Here is an 18,395-nt window from a genome sequence, read left to right on the forward strand (position 1 = left end):
GCCAACAGGTTTGACTTTATCACCCTTTAAATCTGCAAATCATGAGCTGGGATGTCAGAACAAGCTATCGCTCATGATGATAACATGTTACACTGCAGATTGAAGAGTCAGTTGAGGTCACTTCGTGGCAATGAATTACTTGAATACTTAATTAATTGAGAAACGTTATTTATCAAGAATAAACTGCTTAAATCAATACAATTGGGGTGACATTCTCATTTGCTTTCTTGCAAAGAAAATCAATACTACTCTCATTGCTATGAGCAAGTAACAAAATCCACCTTTTAGCATGCCTGGGCCAAAATAACCCCAAGAAGTTAGTTACTGCTCCCAACAAAAAAAATCCCCAAACCACAATATTAAAATGAAATACAACAAGTTATCCATCAGCTATTTTTAGGAATTAATTTAATTGAAAAAATATGAAAGTGGCATCAATCAAGACCGAAAAATAAGCATATTTTTCTCGACATGTTGTTTTCAATATGCTAATATGCATATCTATAATTGAACATCTTGCTATTTTAACCAGGATAACAAGCAGATTATTCTACACGACATAAGGTTTTGATGATGCATCTGTGGTTAAGACTCATGGGATGTCTTTTTGATGAATGCTTGGAAAGAGAAACATGAAATTCCATTATAACACAATATGGAAATTTGATCCTGATAAAAATTTACAGCCGGGGAAATATTATTTGAAAATTGCTGTTTGCTGACAATGTCCCAAACACTGGATGGATATCATGGATTAGCAACACTGATGAATGGCCATGTTAAGTTAAGGAAAATTCAATATATCCTCATTTAGCTCATTATATTAATAATAACGCTGTTTAAAGGCCAGTGTCCTTTCAGCACCGCTCAATTCACCTTTCAGTGCTGGAGCTCTTGCTAAAATTAAAATCTGTCTGTCGCTGCCCTTCTCTCATTGATGAGTGTTTCTGCCCCGCCAACTTAATTATAATGCACTAGACTGCGAGCAGAACATCAAGGCATCAGCTCCTTTGCAAGCCAAAAAAGATCTTATGTCCTAATAAATGTCCCACTGTTATAGATGTGTCCATATCGGGGCTTCGATCCGCTGCATGCGCGGCCACGTGTCGATGTAATCCTCATTAAAATCATGAAACTGAATAGTTATGTGAGCGGTGAGAGCCTTCGGGTCGGAGAAGTGGGCTTGAAACCATCCCACTGTTGGCTTTAATCCCAGAATAAGCAGCAGAATCTGCGCTGTGAAGACGAATAAATCCAACGCTTCTGTCAAAAGGCCTCTGAGAAAAGTGCTTTTAACCCTCAGCTGCTTGGTAACCTGCACCAGAGGACTGTGGTTGTGCTGGTCAGACTGCAGGAAGAAAGCCCTCTGAGTAAAGTGGGATAGGTGAGGGCTGAGAAAAAGTTAATTATCCAATTCTCTTCACAAATCTGACTCAGACCTGACAGACGACAAACAAGAGCCTGAGTGTTTCTGTTCTCCCTAGACAAGAATGTTGCGATCCATGGTGGATTGATATTCCCCTGGCAGGTGAGTGAAAAACTGAGAGAGCAAGTCTGTTTTTTTAAAGTGGATCTGACGCAAAGGAAGAGGTGTGGGACAGGGCCTATATTTACTCTGAGCCCAGGGATTAAGGAGGGACATTTGTTTCAGGGCATTTTTGGTCTGCATCCATGTTTGTGTATTCACAACCCACCTCATAATCTGAGCACATGTGAGATAGAAATTGAGTCATTTGACATATCATGTGAGACACAACAGGCCACACAGCAAAATAAATGTGTGCATATTTAGTTTGTGGGAATACCTGTTTAAAGCTACACTAAGTATTTTCATTATAATGACTGAGATGTGATATGAAGCAGTCGCACTGATGAAACACTGAAACTTATCACCAAAGTCTGCAGGACTTTTAAGACTCTTATAGTGCAAAGATTTATGGTTCATCACACTCAACTTAGGATACGTATACAGAAACTGAGCCTTCTCTCCGAACTTAGCCTACAGATCAGACAAAACTGACAAAACTGAGCGGAACCGTGATAAATCATAGCGTGTGGCCAATAGTGAGACACAAGGAGGAAATTCAAACAATGGCTGAACTTTTTTGAGGAGAGACTTTGTGAGTAAGTTGTTGATCACTGTTTATAACAGAGGTACATTATCACAACCTCCTCCGCCTTTGCCATGTTTGTAGTTGTCGGAAACTCTCGACTGTGCGCTGCCCTCTAGAGGATGTATTGTTTAACAACCACGCCAACGTAAAGGGCTTAGGGAAGTATGTGGGCGGTGACATGGTTTGAAACAGACATATTGCTTTTCGTGCATAAGAATCTCACATCACACGTCGACTAAAGTCAGGGAAACAGAAAGAGGAGAGAAGAGAGAAGAAACGAGGTGTGGGTGGGGGGTGATGGGGATTCCCACCCACTCCTCCATTCAGTGTAAAGGTTAGGCTTAATGAGCTGTGGGCTCCGGTTATATTGTGTAAAAAGGCAGTGACACTCACAGAGGAGAAGGAGGCTGTGTTTCCATTTATCCATCAAGTAAATGACATGTTAGCATGCTGCAAAACAAACAATGCAAATCACTGTGGCTGAGTTTAAATTAACCGGTGAAATAAAAATCATTGATGTACTTTGCCTGAGCCGTGTACAGTACCCACATGCATGTTTTGTACATGTAAATTCAATGCATGCATGACGGCTGCAGCATCATGCTACAGAGGACCAGTGCTCTTTTGGTGACTTCTTCCTTTATTATTTAAAATCTTGACAGTGAATTCTGCCTATAGGTTCTGATAATGTGACACACAGGCCTGACTCACCAACACTAAAACAAACCACAACAGTCAGGATGTCATGGGCTGCACTGCTCAGGGCAGAATGGGTTAGCGCCCATATCCTTTGTGACACCGCCCCTCCACCCCTCCACCCTCTCACGTCAAGCGCCCCGTTGGGCTCCTCTCTCTCTCTGTCGGCCATTTCTCTGCTCGCTCTGTTCCGAGCCTCCAGTCCATCAAGTCCGCACTCATTATCCGTCTGTGAGCTCGCTACTTGTTTCCAACTCTCTTTCATCTTTTTCTTACACCATTACAATCTACAGTGTGTCAGAGCCTGAGTGATAAACAAAGCAGAAAATGTGTGCATTTATATTTTACATTCAAATGATTCTTGATTCGAGTTCAATATGTGTGTTTTCTTTACAGTCATTAATAATTATTAATTGTATTAATTAAAACTCCATATCAGTTGGACTCTAATGCACAACATGTATACTGATTGTTTTTTCTTCCTGGATCATGTGTTTTTGTTGATTTTGCATTTTACCATTTAATTGGAAATAAATAGAGAAGCCTCAGTCTGCCATAAATATAAACAGCACCACCTTAAATGATGGGAATAAAAAGCTATTCCACTCACCTCCTAGGTGAAGCCATTTTCCTAATCCGGAACTCATGCTGCTGGCCTCACCTGATGCATATCAATTTTTATGGAGGACGTCAGAGTCAGAGAATCCATCCACAAAGCTCAGAGTAGCCCACTCGCTTTTTCACCCCATATCATAGTCTCTCCAGAGCCTATACTAACTAGCTGAGGCCATTGCCAGGATGTGTGTGTGTGTTTGTGTTTGTGTTTTCAAGTGTCTCTGCTGTCTGTCCTTGCCTCTCCGTCACACCACAGCTTCAGTGTTGGCACACGTTGTGTCTTGGCTTTGCTCCCCGTCTAACTTGGCATGAAAGGTCTGGTGGCTAAAATCTGGACCTCTCTAAGCATACAAGCGGCAGTAAATTAGAAAGGGGATAATTGAAAATAATTCTGGAGAGGAGCTGGAGGGGAGTTCTATAAAAAGAAAAGGGATGTTTTTAGGGCCTCAAGGACATTTAATATCAGAGGAAATTCTAAAACAACAGTGAACCACTTGTCATAGCTTGAAAAATGTCCTGGGTTTAGTTTTAAGAGACAAATGCATTTAATATGTGCAATATTTCCATTTTCATGAACCAGCATTTACACTGTCAAACTAGTGAAACTGGCTCTGCAACAGACATATTCTGTCCAAAGCTCTGCACAGACACACATACACCTTAACGTCTAAAAATAATGTCCATTTCATGGCTTCCAAGGTGGCCATGTGGGGGACTCTGTGGGTTGCCTGGGGCAGCAGAGAGACGCTTTTAAAGGAGGAAATATGGAAGAGGGAAAACAAAACAGCGATAAAAGAGACTGGAGAGAGAGAGGGAGAGAGAGAGAGAGCTGCCCTACAGTTGTATGTGTTCTCGCCCTTTGTGTCTCTCTTTTGTGGCAGCGACTATTTTTGCGCCCTCGTGGGCTTGCGATGGCAGAGCTGTGAGGCCACTGGCCTCGTATTAAGCTGCCGATACAGATCAACCTGATCAACACAAACAGGAATCAAGAGACAGATTCCTCTAACAACTGGTTTTGTGATACAGAGAGGAAAAAGGGAATAACACAAGGCCAGAGGATGAGCTCAAGCTGTAGTTGGAAAATATACCAAAGCCTGTAAGCACACACTACTATGTACACATGTGTCCGTACAGTGTGACCACAGAGTGTTTTCATCTGACTCCGGAGGGCTCAGACTGTGGGAGGATTCATGGGCACAGCCACAGAATAACAATGAGGAAGGAGGACACAGGAATCACCACGCAGAGAGTGTGGGCGTATTGAGGATGTGCAGGACCAAAGGAGACAAGCACGCACAACTATGCCTGGTTTGTCTTTTGCAAGGAAACTGAATTAACTTTAAATTCACTCAGTGGCTTCACAGAATCTTTACTATAACTATAACAGAGGCCTAAACCGAATCCTGATGATTGTGTATATTAAAAAACAAGAGATTATCGCAATGCAGCATCACAACAGACCCGTCATCAAAGACGGATCTGGTGACGGGACAATTTAAGATGCAGAACTCTAATCTCATTGGGATACATTACACATGTTATCGTTGGAGGCGGCCAGGCAGGAAATGACTACGCCTGCAAAGAAATAGTCTGACACATCATCCTCTAGTAAAACCACAACGTGCCATTTTTAGCGAGCGTCAGAGGAGCTGGTGGGAACTATCTTAACATATCTGAGTCGTTTTTGTTCCTCAACCTCACCAAACCACAATCGTTCAGTAACTACAATGGGAACAGTATAGCAGACACTCTCATGGTTTGTATATTAGAGTACATGTACTGTACAGCTGGTAAAATACTTAGATAACCAGTCACTTTATAACTTTGTTTATCCATTTTGATTTTGAGGTTTTTACCATGTAGATTCATATAGCCACAATAATGAGGGAGTTTGGAACAAAGCGTTTCAGTTTCTTACCCACAGCCTTCGAGTTTTTAATAATTAAAGACCATCTGATATATTATTGCAAATCACAGTCGTCCAGTGGGTGAAAAACTTTGTGTGATCGTCATAATATCGTGAAAAATAATATCTGACTAAACAAATACACAGATATAAGGTGATATGGTTTTTTTTGGACTTGGACCAGGCTATTCCATGAACCACAGATGATTATGAGGTGTTTGTGGCTCAATATATTTTTGAGTTTGGAAACAAGGATAAAATCTAGTTTTCCTTGGTGGTGTAGCTCACAGCTCACAGTCTCTTATCTGGATTCCTCGATTTGTGCTTGTTAGCAAAGTGGAGCCTCTCCCATTTTTACGTAAGACTTCTCCAACGAGCACACTCATTACCGATAAGGGCAACATGACATGGAGCCTGAGCCACGGCAGCAGCGCTGAGCAGCACTAGACACGAATTCACAGGGAGTCTGACACAAAAAGAAAATTCTGTGTTTGAAAGGAGGATAAGCACCAAAAATACCAAAGGCTTTGCGTGAGTTTCCCCCCATGTCATATAAAAACATTTAGGGGAATAAAGGATGCACAGAAAGACGACATAAAAGAGATGGGATTTTTAAAGATATTCTGGAAAAAAGGTGACAAAGATGGCCGGAGGGGAAGGAAGAAAGGAAGAGGGGCCATTAAGGTGAGTGCTGTTCTCTCTGTGGTGCCTTTTTTCACGACTCATATTGATGTGGATTAAGCGCCGACACCTGAGTCTGGGATCAAGCCTCGATAGGAATGACAGGTTTCCTCTTGCCCTTTAAATCCTTTTAGGAAACAGAGATTACACCTTCACATGCACACGTGACGATAGAGTACACATGCACTCTCACCTTTTCAGTATTTCAGTAGAAAGAAAACTCCTAAATTCTCACGTGGACTCGGACGTATCGTCATGAAAAACCCTTCAGACAAGCACCTACACTTTGAAAGCTCACACCCGCCCGCACGGTTTATCTCATACTCGATAAGTCATCAATCTTTCAAATAAAACATACTGTTCAGTACACAGACACAAGCACACATTCATATACACTCACTCTGACCCACTCACATGCGTCAGCACATGAACCCTTGCTGACGGCCTTTATGACAGCGAATGACACAGAAGCGAGGCACAGTATGTGGGGGGGGGGGTGACTCAACCGTGGTGCTGGGTGTGTACAAGTGTCCCCAACTGAATATTGCAGTAGTTCCCCACTTTGACGTGTTCTCAAGTTCAACCAAATCCTATTATTTTCACTGAATTATTAAAAGTATTTACTCCTGCATGCCTCAAAGAGGGACTCCTCGTTCTCGTACCAGCATCTGGCTCAAACCATCGTTCAAACCAAAGCTGAGCTGACGATCCTGGCTTTTAAAACAACGACCAATCTATAACCAATTAGCACATCAGTGGCACAGCTCTCCAGTATAATTACATTTTCCCCGTGCTTGGCCTAAATGAAGTGATTTGCAGTTCAGCTCCCCATTTTCCAATCAAGCAATTAAGAGCCGCAAGAAAGAGAATCCCCAAACTTCAGAGAAATTCAGTCAGTGCTGTAAACAAACGGCAGACATCTTGTTTTTGGAATGCTACCGAGGGGAAGGGGATATAGTTGAATTCATGACTTAAAATTTTTCTAAAACTGCAACAACACAAGTTTAGAAACATACATTTTCTGACAGAAAAGCTAGATGATAACTCGCTGAGGCTGAGAGATATGACTTCAAATCAATATCACGACTATTTCTAACTTTTACCTATAGATTCTGATTACTGATTATTTTATACCCCCCTCCCAAAAAAATGGAGTTCATCACTCGTAGAACCCAGTTTCATATCTGACTCACACTGAAAGCAAAGTATATATTTCTTAGAAATCAATATTCGTCTTCTAGTTATATTCCTACAACATAAAAGTTGATTTCCATTGAGACTGTCACAGCTTGTGAACATAGCGGTGGTGCAGCAGCTTAGATCTGCTGGCTGCTACAGAATAAGGCTCCTCAGAGAGCCAGAAATACACAGCAGATTATTCAAGACTCACTTAAACCACAAGCCAACACGTGAAGCTGGCTCACATGTGACTCTGTCCTGAATCACATGACCACATCAAGAGGATGTAAGTCAACATTCTACTGTCACTGACCTTTAGCTTTTGTTCGTTTAACCAATGTGTGGCTTCAAGACGGTTATGAGTGACGCAGTGTAGGATTGTACACATAGAATAGTACGTGGGTGTAGTATATATATATTAGTGCTTGGCCTACATGCTGAAGCGGAAGCGCTTTTTGGCCTCTGTTCCCATAGAATCCTGATCGGACTCCCTAGAGAACCATCTGTTCTGTGTGGAACATAATGAAGTAACACAGGCAAACCAGTCCCCCACACCTCAAGTGATAAGCAGGCAATGTTCGGTTTCCATATCATCATTAGGCAAACAAAGACCATGGCACGTTCTCGCAAACACAAACACTCAAGCAATCATTTTGTACGTGCGTTTGCACAGAAACATATCTCCTGATTTCAGAGAGAGAAAATGGGATTGAAGTTGTGTATCTTGTCCACAAAGCAAACACACACACACACTGTACATATACAAAGTACAAGTGTCAAGTGTCCATTCTCTCAAGTGCCCCATTTGATCCTCACATTTCTGGCCGCCCTGTCGACAAAAACCAGCCTGATCGGAATGAGCCTGTCTTGTTAAAATGCTGCGTAATTGACCACAACCATTCTGTCAGTGGACAAATATGTGCAAATGACATTAAACTGTCTATTTGGGGTAAACTAATGCATTTAGTGCAGCTAATAACATGCTATCCTCATTCCAGAGCAGTTTGCTGGATGCTTGTGGGAAAAAACACTCAGCTGAAAACTCCTGATGGTATCTCTTCAGTGACCTATTTCAATGAAACATCTAGAGGATGTTTGCGTTCTATTTATATACGACAGAATGCATAAATTACTGGGAGGTGCAGTGTGTTGGAATCACAGGAAGCTGTGGAACTTGAGAAAAGTGTAACAATAATGAGGCTTCTTACCTCTCCTAAGTGGGGAGTAGGATTGAATCCACACAGATTGCACACTGTCTTCTTGCACTCTGTGCAGAAGCTGTAGTTCGGTGTGTCTGATGATCCCACGTTCAGCTCCACCTGACAGAGAGGGCAGCTTTCCTTGGTAGTTGAGGTCGGGGCAGGTGCCGGTTGCACTGCTGGGGCCTTCTCTTCCTGCTCCACAGAGATGGTTCTGGGGGGTTTCTTGGATCTGGCAGGTGGGGTGTCAGGAGCAGAGTCCGAATCAGGAGGAGATCCAGGCGCAGAGAAGGGGGAGTCAGGAGGGGAACCTGGTCCGGAGTCAGCAGGGGAGTCAGGTGGAGACTCCGCTGCCTTTTCATCCTCCCCCGTGACGAGATTGGTGGCTGAGCTCAAGAGGGACGATCCAAAGCTGAACATCTGAGAAGCAGCAGCAGGAGATTTCGATTCTGTCAAACCTCCAAAACCGCCAAACAACTTCCCAGCCACTGACTCCTCCTGCTTAGGCGGAGCCTGTGCCTGAGGTTTTGATGATTCCATCAAACCGCCAAAACCACCAAACAGTTTCCCTGTAACAGACTCGGTCGCTTGAGAACCAGCCGCAGGAGGTTTAGCCGTATCGGTCAGGCCTCCTAAACTGATACCTCCAAACCCCCCGAAGAAGCTGGACTCCTGTTTGGCCTTAGATGGCGACTGCTGAGGAGTGGTCTTCTGCTGGATGGGACGACCTGTCTTGGGGTCAATTTTGGGTGATCCTGCCGAAGAGGCTGGGGAAAGAGGTCCCGGAGAGGTAGGACCTGGAGATTTCTGCCTCGGCGTGGTTGGCGGTGTTAACCCTTGGTCGGTGGTACTCTGTTGCTTTATCAACAGCTTGCCGGGCTTGCCAGGCGCCTGTCTCTGCGGCGACGGCGGGGCAGAGCCTTGTTTGGGCTTGGTCATGCTGGGGGGATCCATACCTCCCATCGCCCGCTGCATCTGGCAGTTCAGACACAGCCATTCTTTACCCTGTGCATGACACAAAACATGGGTTAGAATTGACTGGAACAAGATTCCTCGTTGTTATGAGCGTGGACATCAATGGCACATTTAATTACAGCATAAACACAGGCAGGCATACAAAATTAAACCCCTAAAATAACCGTTTTCTTTGTGTTTAGCTCACAAACTCAAAGACACGTCCATTAATTAGTGTTTCAAATGATGCTGAATCCTGTTTTCTCCTCTCAAATCGCTCCTTTATACCCAGAGTGAATATAAATCTGGCAACAGTTGCATAACTACTAATAATAATGAATACATTTTAGTGATTTGTCTGTTTTTAATTAACTCAGAATGAAAAAAAATGCTATTTATACACGTCATTATTTTAATCTGACTGCGAGTAGAGAGACAAATGCTTTTCATAAATAAATACTTTTAATTCGCCCCTTTATCATCTCAACTCTAGATAATTAGACCGTAAAGACCTAAATACAGTTGTTTAAAACATTATTTTAACAGAAAGAATGGTTTTATTATTGTGCTTATTATGTAAAGTCAGTTCAACCAACCTAAAAGCAGCTTATACTACTGTAACATGCACTGTGACTGCAAACAGCATGAAGCTTTTTGAGACTTTATTCAGAGTGAACCAGTCACTCTGCTCTGCTCTGCTGATGTCCCATCGGTGAGTGTCCGCGCTGGCTGGCACAGTATCTTCCTGTGGCCATGACATGAGTCACCTTGATCAACATTCCCTGGAACCATATGGTCCCTCTGTTGCTCAAATGGTGTGCCACTCGTATGAGATGCACTCCCTTCTGTCAGGCTCAGAGAATAGAAACCAACAGGCCATAATTGGAATCAACTGTACTGTAACAGTGCCAACAATTATTTGGTCTAATTTTGTTACTGTGTGCTCATTTTTTATATGATGGTTCAGTCAAACCAGTCTTCAATAACTTCCTGTCGTTTCGGACAGATGGTAACTTTATGGTTAACCTTGACACTACATTTCAAGTTATCCCAGAAATTAGATAAGGATGATGTTTTTGAAGTTAAATTGGAACAGAGCAAACTGACTTGATCATTTTATATTTCACACACAGATCATTTAATAATGTGGGACTTTTCCAAACCTCTGCCTCCAAGAACATGAACCGTCTCATGTATGATTAGATAAGTACCAGGCTGAAAGTTTGTATGACCAGATATTTATCATTTGGAGTAAATCTTAATCATACATTTTATCACATTTGAAATAAACTGAAAAAAACTGAAGAAAACAAAAGTATTGAGTCACTTACTGCTGAGTCTGGGGGGCTGAACCCACAGAGGCTGCAGACCTGGTTCTTACACTCAGTGCAGTCACTGTAATTTGGAGGGTCCTTAGACCCAGTGTTCAGCAGGGTGGTCTTACACAGTGGGCAGAGTCCACCTCCAGTCTTTCCAGGCCCCTGCTGAGCGAGTGGCCCTCCACTCTTAGGTGGCTCCCCAGGATGAGCCCCGGGGCCAGGTGGCTCCTGCTGCTTGGGTCCAGACTTCCCTGGTCCTTGTTGTGGAGGGCCACCTTTTTGTGGGGGAGGGCCACCCTGTTTGGCACCTGGACCCGGTGGTCCTTGACCTGGTTTGGGGCCCTGTTGACCTGGGGTTCCTTGACCGGGTTTTGGGCCCTGTTGCCCTGGGGGTCCTTGTCCTGGTGGCCCCTGACCTTGCCTGGGGGCCTGCCCAGGGGGTCCTTGACCAGGTTTGGGGCCCTGCTGACCTGGGGGTCCTTGTCCCGGTGGCCCCTGACTTTGCCTTGGGGCCTGCCCAGGGGGTCCTTGACCAGGTTTGGGGCCCTGTTGCCCTGGGGGTCCCTGACCTGGTTTGGGGCCCTGTTGCCCTGGGGGTCCTTGTCCTGGTGGCCCCTGACCTTGCCTGGGGGCCTGCCCAGGGGGTCCTTGGCCAGGAGGACCCTGGCCTGATTTGGGCCCCTGGCCTGGTGGTGCCTGACCTTGCCTGGGTCCTTGCCCTGGCTTTGGCCCCTGCCCCGGGGGGCCTTGACCTTGTCTCTGGGGTCCACCCTGTTGTGGTCCCTTTGGACCCGGCCCTTGTTGAGGGCCCTTCCCTGGGGGCTTTCCTCCCTGCTTGGACTCAGGTGCTGCGTCTTCCTCCTCCTCCTCATCCCCAAACAGTCCAAACTTGGGCATGTTGACAGAATCGCCCATGGAGGATATGGAGGAGGAGACAGAGGAAGTCATCGATGACACGGCACTGAGGGGGTTGGCCCCGCTGAGGAAGCTGGAGCCAAACATGCCGGGTGACTTGGTCTCAGGGTCCTTTGGCTCCTGCCGGAATCTGGACTCAAAAAGGCTGAGGGATGAAGGGCTGCGGCCCGGCGTGGGCTTGCCAGGTGGGCCCTGGTTGAAGGCGTCTACAGTTCGGCTCTTACTGAGACCTGTCGGGCCCCTGGAGGCCCCTACCTGTTGGGGTCGTTGCTGGGCATCAGATTCTGAAGGTCTGGAAAAGAGAAAACAGAGATAGAATTTGTGAGAATGTAATTAATTTGTGTTTACTGTGGCAGTGTGAGAAAATCTGATGATTGCCAAAAAAATACTAAAAATATTTGGTTTCCATAAAAGATGCTTCAAAAAAACACTGAAAAATAATGGTGAAAGAAAAACAGCTTCTCACTGATGTCTGTTCTGTTTTCAGCCCATTTTCAACTCAATCGTTGCTCGATTTATTAGCCAACTGCGCTGCCTCCACTGTGGCGTCACTGTGCTAATAATAAAACTTGAGACCGTGGCACTGGCTCTCCGGTCCTTTCAACACATCAGTGAACACAAAATGTGTAGCTAGCAGCCCCGGGGTGAAGCTGACAGTAAAGTGAATACCGCTGAATGACACGGAGTGTAGATCATTGAGATAGAGGGGGGGGTGGAATGTGTGCCTCCATTGGGGTAAGTCTTTGTTAGCTCAGGCAGCACACACACACACACACACACAAACTACATGCATGAAAGTCAACTGGACCCTGAGAGGAATGCATCAGCGCACAAACACATTGATTGATATTATTTCTTGTTCCGTGTGTATGCTACATATAGACGTGCTGCTGCAGGCTTCTGTCATTACGTCTCATTTGAATCACCTTCCCGGGCGATAAAGTTTAACACTGTAATGACAGCATCTCATCATTTGTATTTACTATGAGACGATAACAGACAGGGTGAGAGGGAATCGAGCATCAGCACTGTAGAGAGGATTTCAGCACCACGGACAGCGACCAGCCTCATTCACACCAATGTTAAACCATTAAATGAGACTTTTCAACAAAACTGAAAATTAAAAAGCAGCAAGAAATGATTCAACTGCTCCTATTTATAGTCATATTAATATTGATGCACACACCCTCCCCCTACATCTCCAGCTCAGATATAAATAACATCACCCCCCCCCCCCTCAGTTGGTGCCAATTAGCATTTGCCACACATCAAGCCAGTGTATTTGTTATCGAGGAATCTTTGCAGGATTCTGTTTCGGGTTGTGATTATCTATTAATATGTAAATTGAAAATGGAAAAATGAAGATGAATGTGAAGCAGAACGTGCTAACATAAACCTCCTCAAAGGTCCTGTTTTGTACACAAACACAAAGACGTTCACTTAACTCTCATTCGAGGAGCCAAGAAACCAGAAAATAATCACATTTAAGACATTGATATCAGCTGATACTTTTTAAACATTATAAAAACACTTAAGCTGATAAACTGATTATCAAAAATAGTTGGCTGCGATTTTAATCGTCGATTACTGATCGATTAAGCGTTGCAGCCCGATTTATGAGAATCTGTTTGGAAATGTTTGACTCATAATGGCTATGGCAACATATTGTTTTCACCCCATAACACAGCAGGTTTCCAACACAACTCATTAAAATCCAATTCAGAGAAATTCAAGAGTGGTCTGATTGGTAATATCAGAGACCAGCTCATGAAAGTTTATTGGCTGTTAAAGGCTCAATCTGAGAGTGGTGGTGGGGAGAGAAAAACACACACACACACACACACACACATTGGGCACGACACGTTTTTACCCAGCAGGCATTTCGAAAATATCGCACAAATAGTGGAGGTGTGTCTCTAAGTCTGTGATCTCACACAGAGACACACAAGTGACACATCCAGGTTCACTATATTTCCAGGCCTGGAATATTAGCAGCCATTTAAAAACCATGACACACACAATGAGCTGAGGAACAAGACGTGGTCAGACAACACTAGAGCCGGTGTCAGGCTGTTTTCTGAGAAGGGTGCTGGTGTTTCTACCAGATGTGCCAGATGTGGATGTTGATCCATTACACGGGGAGCTGCTGTAAGAAGGGAATGATGGGGCGTGAACGGCTCTCTGCCTCCTCAGAGCATCTTTCTCCAGATGCTGCTGCTGCACACAACACATCCACACGTCCTGTCCCCCCCCCCCCCCCCCACCACCACCACCACCCCCTGCTCTCAAATGCATGGAAATGAATAAATGCTGTTTAAAGAAAGCTCCTGCCTTCGTGCGGCGGCGGCTGCGCCTCCGGGCTGCCTGCCTTGCGCCCTTGACACCGCCGCGGCGAGCTGCCTCCTCTGCTCCTCGCTGAGCTCCGCCAGGTTGACGGGGCTCCCGTCGGAGACCCGCACGAAGCCGCCCTTCCCGTCAGGTGCCAGCCCCTCCGGTAGCCCAGGCGGCGGCCCTTCGCCTCCTTCCAGGCTCGCTTCGTTCCCCATGATCGACCCCTCCCGTCCCCCCCCCCCCTGTACCCTGCTACCCGGATCGATGCGCGATCCCTCGGCGTAATTATCTCCAAAACGCGCGGTGAAGACGCAGTTCCTCGGTGTTTCGGAGCATCTCAGGTGGTTTTGTCTTTATTTCCTCATGTCCCCTCTTTCCATCCCTCTCGTCCCTCGTTGTTTTTCTGTGTCGCGCATCTCTGCAGCTGCACGGTGACCACAGTTTTCCGTCAGGAGCTCTGGTTTACTACTGCTCACAGCCACTGAAGGGGGCTTCCGGTGGGTTTTACAAAATAAAACCCTAATTAACCGGTGTTGGTGTTAATTTGCTTCGCTTTGCTCACAGGCAGCTAATCTGCCCAGCATGCTAAGATTGAACTACAAATCAAAAATGTTCATCTTGCTTCGTACATAGAAGGAGAGGACGTCAACACCCTGAAGTCATATTGAAGTGAAATAATCAAGTCGCTTGATTTTCACCTCAGAAAAATCTAGTCGCTGTCTGGTTGATGTGGTTTTTAAAGATGTTTAACAATTCGAACAATTTGAACAATTTGAACAATTCTAAATTCTGGGAGTCATAATCTTCAGTCTTTATGGACATTTTGTGATTTGTTATTTCCGAATGGGGAAAGAAAGATTTCAGGTTTTCAGCAAACTAATCAATTGAATATGAATATATATATGAATATTTTTCAAAAATGTAAATCCCTCGAGTTGAAAGCTTTAGTAAAATATCTCAAGTTAATGGTTTTAATTGTATTTTAAGAAACAGTGTTGCTGCTATTCTTGGCAGGTGAAATGTTGTTGTCTTACCCCAATGGGACTAAACTGGTGAAATAAAGGCTAATAAACAAATAACCCCAATATCACTTTAAAGCTTTTATGTTGAAATCTAAATGTAGCACTTCCTCTCTTTCCCACCCTGGTTATCTGTCTTCAACAGCCTCTGTGGTCTCTGGCTCCTGTCCACTGCGCATGCTCCGTCCCTGACAGGTGATCAGAAGACATCTGAAGGAAAAAATGGTTTTTAAAGGGAACCTGCTCCACTTAAATAATGTGTCTGGGTTGATTGTTTGTAAAGACTTGAGGCTCAGAGGAGCTGAGAGGACATGAGAGGTTCTGTTACTTTCTTTATTCTGGTTCTAAAGCAGATAAAAGCAGAGGAGACAGCTTTAAACAGTCTTTGTGGGTCAGGAGCTTCTGGCTACAGGCTTGTGGAAGCTCATTTATATTGTATGAACACACTCTCCACCTCAACGTCTCTCAGTACTGTGATATTGCAGGATTAGAACAATGCTTTAAGGCTTTATTTATAATAACTCAGCTGTATGTGTGTGTTCATCCTCTCTGGACTTATCATTCTGTTCACAGCAACAAAATTCCTCGCGGCAGCACAAGTCCAAAATGTCTAATTTTAGAGAAGATGATATCATGAAATATAGAAAAACACAAATAATATGAACGTGAATGGGTTAATATGTCTCGTACCATGAATGACACCTCATATGCTTGTTTTTCTTTTCAGCCAGCAGAGAGACGACGTCTCATTTCAAATCCAACTCTTCATATTCTCGAATATGTTAATGTGCAGTGGCACAGAGGAGAATCAGTTTGTCTGAGGCCAAATAAATCACGATGAATTCTTTATCTCCTCTCCCCTTGTGAAGAATTGATTGCTGCTGTGATCACAATATAGCAAAGCTGAGTAATGAAAAGCCAACAGCGACTGCAGTTTGATGCATATTTGACATAAAACAACATTACACACCCGCACAATGCAAACAAAATAACACAATTGCATTACATCAGCCCACAAAACAAGCCTACAGTACATTGAGCTCCACTGTGCTGACAGTATGCACAGCCAGCGCGTAGGATATTAAAATACGTCAGCTCGACTGTACATCAAGCAGATGTGTTGCAATATGACAGCAAGTGCTCATTTGCTGCGTGTCTGTGGAGCTCTGGGGCAGATGTGTCCTGGAAGCACCCAGCAAACACACTGTAGTACCTGGACAGGGCTGGAGGGGAGGGAGAGGGGGCTGGGGGACTACATTTAGTGCAGAGGGGGGAAAAAAACAAAGACCAGTGCTTCTGCTGTTGTTCTTGATACATGGAAAAGCTTCAGTATAGACATGAATTCTCCATGTGAGATGGCAGGTCCTGTGTGAAGAATGTAAGATACTGCACAGTCTTGATGTCGGGTGTTTTGAAAGGACGACACAGACAATTTCTTTTTCTCATTTTAGTTTCAGCGTAATGGTTTAAAAAGTTTATGCTTTTACATACTGAGCTTTTTTCCTGGAGGAGGAGTCCGGGCAGATCCCTCAAAATCCTACACCCTGTCATTTTTACACTTTTATGTTTTACTATATAATATTTTTAATTAGTGAGCTTTACAGATGTTGAACAGCAGGTTCACACATTTGGTCCATGTGCCTGGCTGAGGAGGAAATGGTGCAGAGCTGCCATCTGTGGGTCTGAATGAATAGAAGTAACAACCGGCTGAATGTTGGTTGGATGTTTGTAGCAGGGCTGAGGTGAGGCCTGGCCATGGTCACCCGATGTTATCTTACACCAAACCTGGTGTAGATGACCTGACTGTGGGTCACGATTCATAAGGGTTCCTTCACTGAGATCTTTTGAAAGTCGACTATTGATCCAAGCTGTTTTTGGGCCTCACTGACCAAGTGTCCCATACGTCAGAGTACCTCGACATGAACAACCAAAACAACCAAAGACAAAAAATGTCTTTTACCAACACACAGTGTCAGACTAGCTGGTTCCCTCCACTTCCAGTCTTTACAGCTGCAGAGTTCAATTCCCAGTCACTGCTCTTTCCTCTTCGTGACCTTGACTCTTCCTTCTCATTCTTCTCCTCCACATCCTTGATTATTTTCTTCTTTCCTACGTCATCTTCTTTATGTAAAAATACTTCTCTCCTCCATCTCCTTCCTCTCCGTCTCCTCCTCCTCTTCACCTCTGAGTATGTGTAGGCAGAGGTGAGGTTTCTGTCTGCAGTGATAAATGATGGTAGTGTAGCGATTGCTCTGCTCCTCTTCTTCTTCCCCACCGATTGCTGAGGCATGGCCTGATTGTCTCTATGCTGTGAGGCGGAAGCATGCTCTCTCTGCCACCCTCTCTCTCTCTCTCTCCCTGTATCTCACCCACATATTCATATGAGCACACTGACAAAAGCATCCAGTCATGCAGAGCAAACATACGGACAGGCAGACAGTCACTCTCACACACACACACACACACACACACACACATGCAGACACATGCAAACACACGCACACACACAAATACACACACACAGGTGTAAATATGCAACATCAAACACAGGCCCGGGGACAAGAGGCTCTTTCTGAAGCATGTGCAAACCCAGCAGTTTATAGACACACACACACACACACACACACACACACACACACACACACACACACACACACACACACACACCTATCACTGCCTTTGAGGTATAGAATATGGTAAATGGAAAGTATCTATACAAACCAATAAGTCTGATTGACAACTCAAAGCCACATTCACACACAATATTTTCAATAAAACTGAAGTAAATCGACTCAAGATAAAAGTAATAAATAATAATTAAAAGGTGCAATATGAAGGTTGAAGTTGCATAAAGTTGGAAATATATTTCATTACTTTCCCCCAGTGACTTCATATGTTTGATTTGCTCCTCTCCTGTACATTAAAAGAGTGTGTGTGTGTTTGTGTGTGTGTGTTTTGTGCTGTGCAGCCTCCCTGTAATCTGAGCTTGGTAACCAGATAACACACACAGAGCTGTGTTCATTAAATTTGAATACTCAGTTGGGGTGCATGAGTGCAAAGATGGAAACAAAAGCAAAATGTCTTTGTCAGTGATGCTGCTAAAACTCAACTGAACTCACACGACTTGATGAAGGTTTACATCATGAGACGACTCAGTAAAGACACATCACAACTTTGAGACTGTACATGTCCCACAACAGCTCTGATCTCCTCTAAAGGTACCCTGCTCTTCTCAGACAGAATTGTTACATACCTTTACTTCCTGTTTGCAGAAGTGTGTATCCTCACTGTGTGATGAGTGTGTATCCTCAGTGTGTGAAGAGGCGCCTCCCAAGTAACGGTGCAGTTGCAAGTGACGTTTAACTCCTGCTACATTAGGACTGAGCCTCTCTCATCCCTCTTAACTACCTGGCACGCGTCTAATTCCACCCTCAACCCCAACTTCCCCCCGAGATACCGAGACACCG

The 18,395-nt window shown here is 44.4% G+C and overlaps 1 protein-coding gene across 9 annotated transcripts in view; it reads right to left on the reverse strand.

The window, feature by feature from the left end:
• pcloa (piccolo presynaptic cytomatrix protein a) overlaps positions 1–18,395 on the reverse strand; it is a 55,663-nt gene extending 37,268 nt beyond the window's left edge. For 3 of the 9 annotated variants that reach the window (XM_069519557.1, XM_069519556.1, XM_069519555.1), the window contains exons 1-3: positions 13,910–14,373; positions 10,676–11,870; positions 8,400–9,395 (exon numbers count right to left, since the gene is read on the reverse strand). In XM_069519557.1, the coding sequence (XP_069375658.1) occupies positions 8,400–9,395; positions 10,676–11,870; positions 13,910–14,124 (2,406 nt within the window). In that variant the 5' untranslated portion in view covers positions 14,125–14,373. Of the gene's footprint in view, positions 1–8,399; positions 9,396–10,675; positions 11,871–13,909; positions 14,374–18,181 lie in introns of those variants that run through there. The other 6 variants (XM_069519562.1, XM_069519560.1, XM_069519559.1 and 3 more) reach the window with 3 other exon arrangements.

Source organism: Paralichthys olivaceus, chromosome 23 (genome assembly GCF_024713975.1).
Source record: "Paralichthys olivaceus isolate ysfri-2021 chromosome 23, ASM2471397v2, whole genome shotgun sequence".
Lineage (NCBI taxonomy): Eukaryota > Metazoa > Chordata > Actinopteri > Pleuronectiformes > Paralichthyidae > Paralichthys > Paralichthys olivaceus.